Source organism: Schistocerca cancellata, chromosome 8 (genome assembly GCF_023864275.1).
Source record: "Schistocerca cancellata isolate TAMUIC-IGC-003103 chromosome 8, iqSchCanc2.1, whole genome shotgun sequence".
In the NCBI taxonomy this organism is placed as follows: domain Eukaryota; kingdom Metazoa; phylum Arthropoda; class Insecta; order Orthoptera; family Acrididae; genus Schistocerca; species Schistocerca cancellata.
Window position 1 is genome coordinate 62,934,239 of NC_064633.1, and position 16,174 is coordinate 62,950,412.

A 16,174-nucleotide genomic window follows, 5' to 3' on the forward strand; every position below is an offset into this window, starting at 1 on the left:
AGGCTTAGATGGTGGGGTCATGTTACACGCATGGGAGAAGCAAGGTTACCCAAGAGACATGGGTTCAGCAGTAGAGGGCAGGAGGAGTCGGGGTAGACCAAGGAGAAGGTACCTGGATTCAGTTAAGAATGATTTTGAAGTAATAGGCTTAACATCAGAAGAGGCACGAATGTTAGCACTGAATAGGGGATCATGCAGGAATTTTATAAGGGGGACTATGCTCCAGACTGAACGCTGAAAGGCATAATCAGTCTTAAATGATGATGATAATGACAATGATTTATATTTCTCTCTTTACTGCTAGTTTCCAGGTCTTAGACCCATTCTCAAAGCATTCTTCTATATCAGACAAGCAGTCAAGGTGGAACCTGACATGGTCACTGGGCACCAGTGGCAAATAAAGGAGCCTGAATAAACCAGCTTTCTGCCCGTGGCTTCGCAGCGTACAGACATACATATTTCACATATATATTTATGCACATATAACATCTTCATTGAATTTCCCCTGAAATTTGATTCGAATGCCGTGGAAAACTGTAGTGTAGGCTCAATACGGTTTAATCAAAAATCGTGGACAATAGTTCAACTTTTTGGATGTGAAAATGGAATAAACACCACTTTTTAAACTCGAAATAGGATGCTGTAAGTATTTCATTTGACTTTCACTGACATTACTTCTATTTTTAAATTTTGATTATCTCAAGTGTGTGGATTTAAATAAAATGTCGAGGAGTTTTGAGAGCAACCTTCATTTCAATTCACCAACAGTGCACCAAAACGGATGAGCTCGTTGTGTTCATGAATCATTCTTTGAGGGTTCAGTTCTATACCATACTTTACTCACCCTACAGAATCATATCTTCGATCTACCTCCAGTTTTTCATCTCCTATAAGGTATATCTTAACAGTTTCATTTCTCCATTTCTTAGGGGAAGAAGAGATTCAGGCCTGTGGAAAATTTGACAGGGTACTTTGAATGTGGTCGCTAATCCATTTTCTTCTACTTCAAATAACGTTCCTAATGAAGGCATGTGAAAGGATGAATTACGTGGCCTCATATTGTTCAATAATAACAAAATACATATACAAAAAGGGACTAATTTCAGGGTCGAAAGCGGATTCTCAATTCCTGAAGTTCTACTTACGTTTACAAAGGAATGGTTGAGAATAGCGCTACAGCATCGGAACTAGCAACGAAAGAGTTAAATATTAGTGGTTAACACAACAACATAGTTAATTTGTGGAACATCTAGTCCAAGACAGATACGGGTGCAGGGTGTAACGGCCACTGCCCGCTGCGGGGCAGCGAGCGAGGTGGCGCAGTGGTTAGCACACTGGACTCGCAGTCGGGAGGACGACGGTTCAATCCCGCATCCGGCCATCCTGATTTAGGTTTTCCGTGATTTCTCTAAATCGCTTCAGGTAAATGCCGGGATGGTTCCTTTCAAAGGGCACGGCTGATTTCCCTTCCTTAATCCGGTGAGCCCGATGACCTCGCTGGCTGGTCTCCTCCCCCAAACAACCCCCATTGCGGGGCCAAATGCCGCCTCGTGGTGTTGCGAGCGCGTTAAGGAAAATCAACAGGCGAAGAAAAGACGCTGGGCTATCTTTCCAGCGACGACAAGGGGGCCCAAATGGGGAAAACAAACTTTGACCAATGACCGATTATTATTAGATTAGATTAGATTTACTTTCATTCCAATTGATCCGTAGTGAGGAGGTCCTCCAGGATGTGGAACATGTCAGAAAAACAACAATACATGATAAATATTTACAACTAAAACAAATAAGCTAATGTACCATTCCACAGGTCCCAAGTGGAATGATCGTCATTTTTTAATGAACAATAAGGGTCATTTTACAAATACTAATGCACTGAAATTAAAATAAAAAAGTTTATTTATTTATAAGGTAATAAACATGTAATACAACTACTGTAATACTTATTTACAATGAACACGTTACTGCACTGAAATGGTGCAGAAGTTAGATTATACTTACACACACACAAGCACACACACACACACACACATTTTCAGTGAACACATTACTGCACTGAAATTGTGCAGAAGTTATGTTGTACTTATATACAAATCAGTTGGTTTTACTAAGAAATTCATCAATGGAGTAGAATGAGTTGGCCACCAATAAATCCTTTAGGCTTCTCTTAAACTGAATTTCATTGGTTGTTAAGCTTTTTATGGCTGCTGGCAAGTTATTGAAAATGTGTGTTCCTGAACAATGCACACCTTTTTGTACAAGACTAAGTGACTTTAAATCCTTGTGAAGATTATTCTTATTTCTAGTATTGATTCCATGAATTGAGCTGTTGGTTTGAAAAAGTGATATATTTTTAATGACAAATTTCATTAAGGAATAAATATATTGGGAAGCTGTAGTTAGTATCCCTAGTTCCCTAAACAGGCTTCTGCAGGATGTTCTTCAGTTCACACCACATATAATTCTTACTGCACGTTTTTGTGCCCGGAAAACTTTAGCTTGGCTTGATGAATTACCCCAAAAAATAATCCCATATGACATTATGGAATGAAAGTAAGCATAGTATGCCAGCTTTTTCATTTTTATATCCCTATGTCTGACAAAATTCGCATTGCAAACAGAGATTTGTTAAGACGCTTCAGCAGTTCTGTGGTGTGCTCCTCCCAGTTGAATTTATTATGATACCGCATCTGGGAACGTGGATCCCGGAAACGGCGAACCTGGTCAGCTGATGGCGTGTTACTGTCATGAGAATCCATAGAAAGTGGTTGAAGGGTTAATGAGAAAGGTGTTGGATGCCCACCGCTCATCGCAGAACATGGAAGTCGAAGCCTCGCCTGCTCTGCTTAGGAGGGTAGGCGGCAGTAGGGGGTAGATCTAACGACGGCGTACAGCGCTGCTGGTACAGGCGCGAGTGTTTCGGAGTACACGGTTCGGCGCACATTGTTAACACAGCAGTTCGCAGCAGACGACCGCTCGGTGTTACCATGACGACCCAACGACATGACGATTACATCGAGCATGAGATCGTCGAGAATGGACCATGGATCAATGGAAACGTCTCACCTGGTCTCACAACTCACGGTTTTTTTTTGTTGTTGTTGTTGTACTAAGTCAGCGGTCGTGACTACATATGCCATCATCCAAACTTACGGCTAAACTTAACAAGCACCATACAACGGACACAGGCTGCTGTAGGCACAACAGGCTATTTGACTGTTTCCCGGAAATCGTCTTAACTGGTTAGCTATGTCATCGTACGTTCAGAACACGCTTATGTGATGCCTGTGCCGTCACTGTCTAGTACTTCCGCTGCTTATTCGCAGTGATGCCTTGTTTTGGAATTTACTTTTCGGACAATGGGCTCGTAGTACCCCATTGAACAAATACGTCTACAGTATGAAACTCCGGAAAAAAATTGTTTTTGAGCGTTCCAAAGAATGAGAAGGTAAGTAAAATTTGGTAGCAACTCGCTCTTAAAGATCAAATGCTCAGTACGTGAGTTTATTTCTGTAAGCATCATCTTGATGTAAGTAGACACTGTATGAACACGGGCGCTGATGACCGCGCAGTTGGGCGGCCCACAAATCAAAAATCATCATCATCATCTTTATGAACACATTATAGTATGTAGCGTAGTAGATAGCATGCTGAACCTCAAATGCAATATTTGCAAGACCGATTCTCATTCGGAGGAAGTTTGTTTTTCTTTTCCCCTCCTCTTCTCTTCACTTAATACTGGTGTCTTTTTAAGTTTACTTTATTCGTAATACAGTTATGTAGTAGCTTTAAATTCTATATGATATGACATTTCAATAAAATTGCCATTTAGTAACTTCATTTTACACTTGGTCAGTTTGAGATACAACGCAAAGTTGGAGTGAAGAAACTGTATTTAATGCGTGTGGTAGCTCTTATTCCGATGACTCTGGAACACCATTTAACATCTTCCGACCGCATTATACTCACCAAACAAGTCATCGAAGACAATAATTTGTCACTTACAACTGTTTCCATTCAACCTGATGTAAAGCTCTGTGATTCTGACAAAGAGAAAAATTGAACACTGTTTGGAACCCACGAGGAAATGTAATAAGAAAGTGAAAGTCGGTCCTGCTTAAGCACTTTTAGATCGCAGTGTTTCAGCATCACTTATATATGCAGTAAAATAATGGATACTTTAAGGTTCTACTGCGTAGAGCTAATTTTCCGGTGATTTAAATTAATGACACGGAGGAACAGAACATGGCAGTATGTAAGCCGACGGTGCTCTGCAGATCCCCACGAGTGTTAGGACGCTGTCTGAAAATTTGAAAACTGAAAAACGAGGTACCTGGAAAACAGTAGTAGTTCTGGCAACAACTACAGATATTAAGTGCCAGAACTATCCTCTGAATGAAAATGTTTCCAACGTGTCTTATTGAGCAGGCTTTCAGAAGCTGCCTTGGAAAACCTTTGGCATAGTCCGAACAAATAACACAGTTCCAGATTCCCTCACTTTTAACATAATTCTACAACTTATTGCTTTGTCACAGTACTTCCTTCCCAGTCACCATGCAGTGCAGTTTTCATGTTTCTTATTTCCCGAACTTCATTATCTGGGTTGTTTCGAAGAACGAAGAGAACATAAACGCATCAAATTTCCAAGGGATTTCCTCAGTCAGTCTTCACAAAATTCCTTTCCACTTTTACTTAGAAGTTGGAAACGCATTTTCCATCACTAAATAACTACACCGTTTGCAAAAATGTACGAAAAAAACACTAGAAACTTCGATACGATGCATGTTCCAAGGAACATTGCATCATAATTCGGAGTAACACAGGTGAATAAGCAGCGGAAGTACTAGACAGTGACGCCAGCGGCATCACATAAACGTGTTCTGAACATACATCTACATCTACATTTATACTCCGCAAGCCACCCAACGGTGTGTGGCGGAGGGCACTTTACGTGCCACTGTCATTATCTCCCTTTCCTGTTCCAGTCGCGTATGGTTCGCGGGAAGAACGACTGTCTGAAAGCCTCTGTGCGCGCTCTAATCTCTCTAATTTTACATTCGTGATCTCCTCGGGAGGTATAAGTAGGGGGAAGCAATATATTCGATACCTCATCCAGAAACGCACCCTCTCGAAACCTGGCGAGCAAGCTACACCGCGATGCAGAGCGCCTCTCTTGCAGAGTCTGCCACTTGAGTTTGTTAAACATCTCCGTAACGCTATCACGGTTACCAAATAACCATGTGACGAAACGCGCCGCTCTTCTTTTGATCTTCTCTATCTCCTCCGTCAACCCGATCTGGTACGGATCCCACACTGATGAGCAATACTCAAGTATAGGTCGAACGAGTGTTTTGTAAGCCACCTCCTTTGTTGATGGACTACATTTTCTAAGGACTCTCCCAATGAATCTCAACCTGGTACCCGCCTTACCAACAATTAATTTTATATGATCATTCCACTTCAAATCGTTCCGCACGCATACTCCCAGATATTTTACAGAAGTAACTGCTACCAGTGTTTGTTCCGCTATCATATAATCATACAATAAAGGATCCTTCTTTCTATGTATTCGCAATACATTACATTTGTCTATGTTAAGGGTCAGTTGCCACTCCCTGCACCAAGTGCCTATCCGCTGCAGATCTTCCTGCATTTCGCTACAATTTTCTAATGCTGCAACTTCTCTGTATACTACAGCATCATCCGCAAAAAGCCGCATGGAACTTCCGACACTATCTACTAGGTCATTTATATATATTGTGAAAAGCAATGGTCCCATAACACTCCCCTGTGGCACGCCAGAGGTTACTTTAACGTCTGTAGATGTCTCTCCATTGAGAACAACATGCTGTGTTCTGTTTGCTAAAAACTCTTCAATCCAGCCACACAGCTGGTCTGATATTCCGTAGGCTCTTACTTTGTTTATCAGGCGACAGTGCGGAACTGTATCGAACGCCTTCCGGAAGTCAAGGAAAATGGCATCTACCTGGGAGCCTGTATCTAATATTTTCTGGGTTTCATGAACAAATAAAGCGAGTTGGGTTTCACACGATCGCTGTTTCCGGAATCCATGTTGATTCCTACATATTAGATTCTGAGTTTCCAAAAACGACATGATACTCTAGCAAAAGACATGTTCTAAAATTCTACAACAGATCGACGTCAGAGAGATAGGTCTATAGTTTTGCGCATCTGCTCGACGACCCTTCTTGAAGACTGGGACTACCTGTGCTCTTTTCCAATCATTTGGAACCTTCTGTTCCTCTAGAGACTTGCGGTACACGGCTGTTAGAAGGGGGGCAAGTTCTTTCGCGTACTCTGTGTAGAATCGAATTGGTATCCCGTCAGGTCCAGTGGACTTTCCTCTGTTGAGTGATTCCAGTTGCTTTTCTATTCCTTGGACACTTATTTCAATGTCAGCCATTTTTTCGTTGGTGCGAGGATTTAGAGAAGGAACTGCAGTGCGGTCTTCCTCTGTGAAACAGCTTTGGAAAAAGGTGTTTAGTATTTCAGCTTTACGCTTGTCATCCTCTGTTTCAATGCCATCATCATCCCGGAGTGTCTGGACATGATGTTTCGAGCCACTTACTGATTTAACGTAAGACCAGAACTTCCTAGGATTTTCTGTCAAGTCGGTACCTAGTATTTTACTTTCGAATTCACTGAACGCTTCACGCATAGCCCTCCTTACGCTAACTTTGACATCGTTTAGCTTCTGTTTGTCTGAGAGGTTTTGGCTGCGTTTAAACTTGGAGTGAAGCTCTCTTTGCTTTCGCAGTAGTTTCCTAACTTTGTTGTTGTACCACGGTGGGTTTTTCCCGTCCCTCACAGTTTTGCTCGGCACGTACCTGTCTAAAACGCATTTTACGATTGCCTTGAACTTTTTCCATAAACACTCAACATTGTCAGTGTCGGAACAGAAATTTTCGTTTTGATCTGTTAGGTAGTCTGAAATCTGCCTTCTATTACTCTTGCTAAACAGATAAACCTTCCTCCCTTTTTTTATATTCCTATTAACTTCCATATTCAGGGATGCTGCAACGGCCTTATGATCACTGATTCCCTGTTCTGCACTTACAGAGTCGAAAAGTTCGGGTCTGTTTGTTATCAGTAGGTCCAAGATGTTATCTCCACGAGTCGGTTCTCTGTTTAATTGCTCGAGGTAATTTTCGGATAGTGCACTCAGTATAATGTCACTCGATGCTCTGTCCCTACCACCCGTCCTAAACATCTGAGTGTCCCAGTCTATATCTGGTAAATTGAAATCTCCACCTAAGACCATAACATGCTGAGAAAATTTATGTGAAATGTATTCCAAATTTTCTCTCAGTTGTTCTGCCACTAATGCTGCTGAGTCGGGGGGTCGGTAAAAGGAGCCAATTATTAACCTAGCTCGGTTGTTGAGTGTAACCTCCACCCATAATAATTCACAGGAACTATCCACTTCTACTTCACTACAGGATAAACTACTACTAACAGCGACGAACACTCCACCACCGGTTGCATGCAATCTATCCTTTCTAAACACCGTCTGTGCCTTTGTAAAAATTTCGGCAGAATTTATCTCTGGCTTCAGCCAGCTTTCTGTACCTATAACGATTTCAGCTTCGGTGCTTTCTATCAGCGCTTGAAGTTCCGGTACTTTACCAACGCAGCTTCGACAGTTTACAATTACAATACCGATTGCTGCTTGGTCCCCGCATGTCCTGACTTTGCCCCGCACCCGTTGAGGCTGTTGCCCTTTCTGCACTTGCCCGAGGCCATCTAACCTAAAAAACCGCCCAGCCCACGCCACACAACCCCTGCTACCCGTGTAGCCGCTTGTTGCGTGTAGTGGACTCCTGACCTATCCAGCGGAACCCGAAACCCCACCACCCTATGGCGCAAGTCGAGGAATCTGCAGCCCGATGACTTAATTAACCAGTTAAGACGATTTCCGGGAAATAGTCAAGTATCGTATTTATCTGCCGACACTGAGCAAGTGACTTTCAAGTAAAATGTCGCCCCTGTACAGGAGTACACATAATGGACGTACGAGTACAGGTTGTAGATGTGTAGTTGACGACATACCGAAGTTTGGGTCTGACCGTGAGTCGTGCTCAGGTAGCCTGAGGGTAAATCGACCGCTTGGCGGTAAGTGGGAAATACCGGCTCAAATTTTCATTGAAGTCATCCCATTATGCAGCTGACGGTTGTTCATATTCGCAGCTGCGAATACGTTTCATGCACATGTGTACCAGTAACTACGGCTAACACTCTCGTAACACAAATAGAGCTTCGTGTTACTCCTGGCGTGTGACGTCACCAGAGCTTCAGCAATAACAGTGCGTTTTCGATCATGTGACCAAATCTTGGAATTTAATGACTTTGGCCTTTAATTACAAAATAACAACAACCTGAACCATATTTTTAATATAGGGAAATAGCCTTTAGTGCTACAGGGAATATTAACCTGATCTTCCGTGGTACTCGTAGCAGTAATCGAAGGGACTATGACAGGTGTGAACTACATGATCATTATTGTGGATCACCTTCATCGCTTAGTGACTGGGGGCGCCAGCCTCTTCCAGCAGGATAAATGTTACACGCAAGCAGCCAGAATCATGCTCATCTGGTTTTGAGGAGCATGATAGTGAACTGGTAGATGTCTTGACCAACAAATTCACCTACTCTGAACCTCGTGGAATACTTCTGGGGCGCTATTGGGCGCCAGCTCTGTACCTACGAGCCAGCAGGGATCATGCCACCTCTGCTTCCACATACCTCCAGAAAACTGCGGAGAACTTTTACAATCCATGCCGCACAGGACGCCGGCCGCGGTGGCCTTGCGGTTCTAGGCGCTGCAGTCCGCAACCGCGGGACTGCTACGGTCGCAGGTTCGAATCCTGCCTCGGGCATGGATGTGTGTGATGTCCTTAGGTTAGTTAGGTTTAAGTAGTTCTAAGTCTAGGGGACTGATGACCTAAGATGTTAAGTCCCATAGTGCTCAGAGCCATTTGAACCATTTGGACCGCACAGGACTGCTGCTGTGAGGTACGTTCCAAAAGCTGTCGAAACGCTGTTAGACGAGTTCATCAGTGTATGTTTTACATTCAGTACAGTAAAGTACTTTTATTTTTTGATACTTTAGGTCATACCACGGTCAGTTAATGTGGAACACTGTCGTTGAGAACATCTCATACTGAGAAATCATAGCTATTGATTCCAAAGAGACGGATGGAGAAGAAGAAGAAGAAAAGGAAAAGAAGAAGAGGTTGAACAAGAAGAACATGAAAAAGAAACGAATCAATGAGGATTTGCAGAAAATAAATGCGTGGTGTAATGACTGGCAGTTATCTCTCAATATTAGTAAGTGTGACCTACTGCGTATAACAAAGCGAAAGTCCCCATTGAAGTACGAGTACAAAATAAATGCCCAGTCTTTGGAAGCGGTAACGTCCATCAAGTATCCGGGTGTGACTACTCGAAATGATCTTAAATGGAACGATCAGATTACACAAGTACTCTAGAGTGCGGTTTATTGATAGAATCCTGAAGTGATGCAGTCCGTCAACAAAGGAAATTGCTTACAATACGTTAGTTCGTCCAGTCTTAGAGTATTGTTCGTCTGTATGGGACCCTTACCAGTTGGGTCTCATTTAAGAAATTCAGAAGGTCCAAAGAAGAGCGGCAAGATTCGTGACTGGTACATTTAGTCATCGCGAGAGCGTGTCAAATCTCATAGAAAGTTTGAAGTGGGACACACTTGCAGATAGACGACGCACTAAACGGAAGAGGCTGCTCACTAAATTCCGAAATCCGATCTTTGCGGAGGATGTAGAGCATATATTATTACCACCAACTTTCAAATCGCGCAATGATCACCATTCAAAGATAATGGAAATTAGCGCTCGTCTGACGCGTTCAGACAGTCGTTTTTTTCCCTCGAGCGATCCGCGAGTTGAACAGAGGGGAGTAAATAGGACTTTGGCGCGAATAGTACCCTCCACCACACACCGCTTTGTAGCTAGCGGAGTATATATGTAATGTAGAAGAAGTTGCAAAGTTAGAGCAACTACAGGCAAAAAGTAATCTCATGAAATTTTATGTTCTGTGGGAGAAATCACAGCATGAGTTGTTCTATATTCCGCTTTAAAGGAAATGACGCTGCTAATAGGTGCATATTTACCTCTGAGGTACTCAATCTCTTCCTGGGTGAAAGTTGGCAACCGTGAGCGGGGACGCCCCTCTGCTGCACTGTTAGCGTCTACCCTCTGACGCACCACCGCCGGGTAATCCCCCTCCTGGCTGAAGATAGGGTGTGCGTAGAGCCCAACCTGGTCAATATCAAGACAAACGTTTGTCACTACCAGTGCACTTTCCTCAAACGCATCAGTGATGCACACAATAAAACATAGATAGACTGCATGACTGATGAACTTATAATCTCGCAGTACCTATACTGTTTTTTAAATATATCTAGAAGTTTTGTAAACTTATTACACGTCATCACATATTATTTCAGTTATAGCAAAAAGTTCTGTATGAAAAATGAAGAGATATATTAATGCCAGGAGCTTTATACTTGTTACTCCTCTCCTCAGCTGACATCTTCAATGTTCTCAAGAGTCCAGTACAGACTTTATTCGTAGTTTGTGTGTTTTTGTCACGTGGGGTTGGATCCTACCACTGCCATCTGGAGGTATTTAAAAAGAATCATAAATTAACTTAAAATTTAATATTAAGAAATATAGTGACTAGTCTTTTCAAAATCCTTCCACAAAATTACTCCATTACTGTGCAAATGGATATCGGCACCTCTCGGAATTGTATTGTTTCTGATATATTTATAAGCTATTGAAGTAGGCCAGTACACGACACATGAAATAGTCTGCAGGATCTGAGACGCCCCCATGATCTTCATTGTAAAGGTTCACTTATTGTTATTGCACAACAACTTGTAGTCGCTACAAATTTTCTTTAACGTATTATGCATCTGGGATTACACTGCTCCATTTCCACTCTTCTTGGTTCGGATTGGAAAAGATGTAATTCTTGATAAGTAACGACACGAGAAATACAGCCCTCACAAAATGTTTCAGTTTTTCAGAAATCACGCATTTATATTTAGATATGAGGGTTCAAGTTTTTTTCCCAGGAGCGATCACACTGCAAATCCTTTGGTGTTCACTCAAGCATAGTCATAACTGAATGGCGCTAACGGAATTGTTGGCTAAGAAGGTATCTGATGATAACGTACTGAAGTAAGTTCGCTGGAACAAGGCAAAATTAATTTTCTAACTAGAACAATCGCAGAAGGTCTGTTATCGTAGCATTTACCATACTTACATCAAACTGATACTTCCTCTCAACTGCTTCCAAGTCTTCACTGGAGTTTGAGGCTGGTTTTCTTCCCGTTATATTTAACGTAATTCCTACGGTGCCTGAAACAGATTTCCACTTAGCAAATTAGTAAAATACAGTACTTGTACTTAGCATGAAGGAAGTTCTACATTATTTAGAACTGCACGAATGTAATGTGCATTATTCCATTATCGTATTGATGAATCTAATCGTAGTGTAGTGAAGCAAGTTTACAAGTATCGTCCCATTAATTACAAAAAATGTGGATTAAGTTGCCACCATAAACTAGTGGCAGTTGTAGGCTTATTAAATAGCAGCTACTACAAGCTATCAATAAGACAGCAACAAAAATTACTGCTAAGTGGAACAACGATTCAACGTGGAACTCTGTCGAGATGATACAACAGAGGCCTGCAGTCACAGCAACCAGGTTTCTTCAAACGTAAAACTGATAATGATAAATGAAAGTAATAAGTTTGGTATTCTGAGTATTTTAGACGGTCAAGTTAATAAAAGTTAATGGCGTTTCAACATATTTACTTACTTTTATAGCAATACTATGACTGCAGTGTGAAGGAATTTTCTTTATTGTTTTCAATAGTCCAAAATTCAGTATACACTTGCAGTAAAATGGTTTCATACACGGTTCTCCAAAAAACGTTTAAAGTATCAAAATATTACATTCTCTGGTTAGTTGACTTTAGCTGAATGAAAATATATAATACTGCAAAATGTGCAGCTTTTCGTAATTTATAAAGAAGTACAGTTAAACGTAAGGAGTAAGCTTATTGCGGAGTGCTATTCACTGATGTTTTCCTCTTTGGCCAAAGTGAAGGAACTGCGTTTGACAGACATGTCTCCAAACTGGCTGTTGTAGCCAGTTCTCCATCAGCGACAGCACAACCCTGGCCCCCGCTTAAAGCCACCACGTAACGCTACTGAGTCGCTTCTGGATTGCTGTTTTCCGTTAGAGTTTTACTGTCCTTCTTAATACACGTCGATGAAACGAGTTCGGACTAGACTAATTTGGCAGCGCTCGATCTAGCAGACACGTATAATTCCGGTTTAAAAATAATTTAAAATGTAATGGCAAACAAACCGGCGCTTTCCGTCGACAAAGGGCGGCGTATGAAAGACGAGACGAGCAGCAATTACTTGGGCTCACTCCAACTACACAAAGCAAAAACGAAATTGAAAATATTTGTCGAAGCACAAGAGATAATTCGCCAGACGATCATTGGGAGAGACACCCTGTATACCTTCTGCCCACGCCACATACACGTCTGACGCATATACACTACTGGCCATTAAAATTGCTACACCAAGAAGAAATGCACATGATAAACGAGTATTCATTGGACGAATATATTATACTAGAACTGACATGTGATTACATTTTCACGCAATTTGGGTGCATAGATCCTGAGAAATCAGTACCCAGAACAACCACCTCTGGCCGTAATAAAGGCCTTGATACGCCTGGGCATTGAGTCAAACAGAGCTTGGACAGCATGTACAGGTACATCTGCCCATGCAACTTCAACACGATACCACAGTTCATCAAGACTACTGACTGGCGTATTGTGACGAGCCAGTTGCTCAGCCACCACTGACGAGACGTTCTCAACTGGTGAGAGATCTGGAGAATGTGCTGGCCAGGACAGCAGTCGAACATTTTCAGCATCCAGAAAGGCACGTACAGGACCGGCAACATGCGGTCATGCATTATCCTGCTGAAATGTAGGGTTTCGCAGGGATCGAATGAAGGGTAGAACCTCGGGTGGTAACACATCTGAAATGTAACGTCCACTGTTCAAAGTGCTGTCAATACGAACAAGAGGTGACCGAGACGTGTAACCAATGACATCCCATACCATCACGCCGGGTGATACGCCAGTATGGCGATGACGAATACATGCTTCCAATGTGCGTTCACCGCGATGTCGCCAAACACGGATGCGAGCATCATGATGCTGTAAACAGAACCTGCATTCATCCGAAAAAATGACGTTTTGCAATTCGTGCACTCAGGTTCGTTGTTGAGTACACCATTGCAGGCGCTCCTGTCTGTGACGCAGCGTCAAGGGTAACCGGAGCCATGGTCTCCGAGCTGATAGTCCAAGCTGCTCCAAACGTCGTCGAACTGTTCGTGCAGATGGTTGTTGTCTTACAAGAGTCCCCATTTGTTGACTCAGGGATCGAGACGTGGCTGCACGATCCATTACAGCCATGCGGATAAGATGCCTGTCTTCTCGACTGATAGTGGTACGATGCTGTTGGGATCCAGCGCGGCGATCCGTATTACCCCCTGAACCCACCGATTCCATATTCTGCTAACAGTCATTGGATCTCGACCAACGCGAGCAGCAATGTCGCGATATGATAAACCGCAATCGCGATAGGCTACAATCCGACCTTCATCAAAATTGGAAACGTGATGGTACGCATTTCTCCTCCTTACACGAGGCATCACAACAACGTTTCACCAGGCAACGCCGGTCAACTGCTGTTTGTGTATGAGAAATCGGTTGGAAACTTTCCTCATATCAGCACGTTGTAGGTGTCACCACCGGCGCCAACCTTGTGTGAATGCTCTGAAAAGCTAATCATTTGCATATCACAGGATCTTCTTCCTGTCGGTTAAATTTCCCGTCTGTAGCACGTCGTCTTCGTGGTGTAGCAATTTTAATGGCCAGTAGTGTATTTCACATGCCTCCTCCTCCCCCCTTACTTTCTTTCTCCCCCTCTCTGTTCACCTCATTTCCCCACCTCTGTAAGTCCATATCCTTCTCTTCGTTTTCTCTGCCTCTCCATGTCCTCCTCCATGTCCTCTGCTCCTCATTCCGAGCCTATCTTCCTCCTTCCTCATTGTGTCCAACTCTCCCTCTCCCTTCACTCTGTCCCATACTTCTCTCTGTCTTCCTTGTCCCCTGTTCACTAGCCCCCCTACTCCTTCCACTTGCCTCCTGCATCTCCCCTTCCTCCCCTTCTGCCTATCGATCACCCCTTCTCCATCTGTATGTTTGTCCTCTCCTCACACTCTGATCGTCTCCTCCTGCCTTCTCTGTTCATCTCATCCTCTCACTCACTGTCTCTCCATCTTCTCATCCACTCCGTCCCTCTTTCTCTATTCATATCCTCTACCCACTTTCTCTGTCCTCCTGATTCTCCCCCTCTCTCACTTTCTAGCTCCTCCTTCTCTTCTCCTCCCCCCCCCCCCCGCCACACTGTCTCTGCTCTGCCTTACTCATCTGTATGAGTAGCCCGTGCAAAGCATACCGATACTACCTGCACAACGCATTTCCTCCCCTGTCTCCCTCTTTCCATCTCCTATCCCCCTCCCCACTCTGTCCATCTCATCCTCCCCCTCTGCTGGACATACATTCACACATAAATCCCACCTGTGGTCTCTGATGGCTTGTTAAGAATATCATAATTATGATTTATTCAGCTTTCTGAGCAGTATTATGTTTGTTTCCGTGAAAATACTTTCACAACACTGAAAAATCCTGCAATACACAATCAGCAAAATATAGTAGCACGAAAGGATGCAAATATTTACGCAAAACTACTCTGATATGCTTGCTGTCACTGTGGGGACAGTTGGACAAAGCTGCTTTTCCACTGCATTCAGTGAACCCATAGAAGATAAGCACATTGGCCTATTCTTCCTCAGTAAACCCGCCCAGGCCGCTATGTACCGCTGTTAATGTACAACTACCACTACCAAAGAAACAAATCCCAGATTGGACAGAGGAGTACTGAATGCAAGCCTGAGGACCAGGATTAAAGTATACCTTACTGTTGTGAACAGCAAGTTCCGTGAGTGAAATGCTGTCGACATTTGCATTGCTTTGCAAATTTTCATCATAATACCGGTACAACGGTTAAGAAAGCAAATGAAATGTTGTTAGCCTGTAAGGAGAACACAGATAACTTGTACCAAAATATTTGGAAAATATTTCCTAACAACTTTCAAAATTTTGTTGGTGGAGTTCTGGTTCACCCAGTACGGTATATATGTATTTTCAAATGGAACTTGCACATCGACATTAACAAAATGTCAGTGCTTGTGTTATGGATTCCTCTGGTAGAAGTCCACGAGCACCTGTAGTTTGAAAATTGTAAATACTGTCCCATGTGTCAGCACTAACTTACGAAAAAAAACTGAATAAACAAATACTTTGGATTCTGAAGAAGAAAGAAGTTTGCCCTTCGAGTGTGGTGTTCAGTTCGCCACCCACCAGCCTCATTACAAGGCTCCAGTCTGTCACTGAAAGCCTGAAGTACGCATGGTAGCACTACAGCGGAAGTTTCTGCGCAGTCAGTAGGAATACGGCCTTTTATATCATCTACTATAGTAGATTTGTCCTTATAAACAGTTTTACAACTTTCCAGAGAGAAGCTACGGGAGTCAAATCTATTGAACCATTCGGTGATGGTGTAGGCCGCCTTCGTCGAATCCAGCGATATGAAAACAGTCACTGAAGATGAGCTATTGGTAGGATGCGGGAACAGTCGTGAATGATCCACGAGAAGTAATCATCAGGTTGACGGACTGAATTAATTCGAGAAAGCGTGATACGTGCAGGATCTAACAAGAGTGAGAAACGTACCGTTCTGCTTGGCCCTGAACTGTTCTTGATAGAGGCGGTAGACGAGTCCATGTGCCCTGATGACGGTGTGCGCAGCCAGGTAGTCGCCGATGCCCGGGGCGTTCTGTGACGGAGCCTGAAATTCCGCGGAAGCGTAGCCGGTGGTGAACACTTCCGGCTCGTTGAACGTGGTCCACATCTTCACCTGCGAGACGACAGCCGTCAGAGACGTAACC

The 16,174-nt window shown here is 43.1% G+C and overlaps 1 protein-coding gene across 1 annotated transcript in view; it reads right to left on the minus strand.

Annotated features, from left to right (window-relative positions):
* Window positions 1-16,174, minus strand: part of LOC126095346 (myrosinase 1-like) — a 62,422-nt gene that overhangs the window by 19,642 nt on the left and 26,606 nt on the right. The window contains exons 5-7 of the mRNA XM_049910150.1: window positions 15,960-16,143; window positions 11,329-11,423; window positions 10,169-10,316 (exon numbers count right to left, since the gene is read on the minus strand). Coding sequence (XP_049766107.1) covers window positions 10,169-10,316; window positions 11,329-11,423; window positions 15,960-16,143 — 427 coding nt within the window. The remainder of the gene's footprint in view (window positions 1-10,168; window positions 10,317-11,328; window positions 11,424-15,959; window positions 16,144-16,174) is intronic.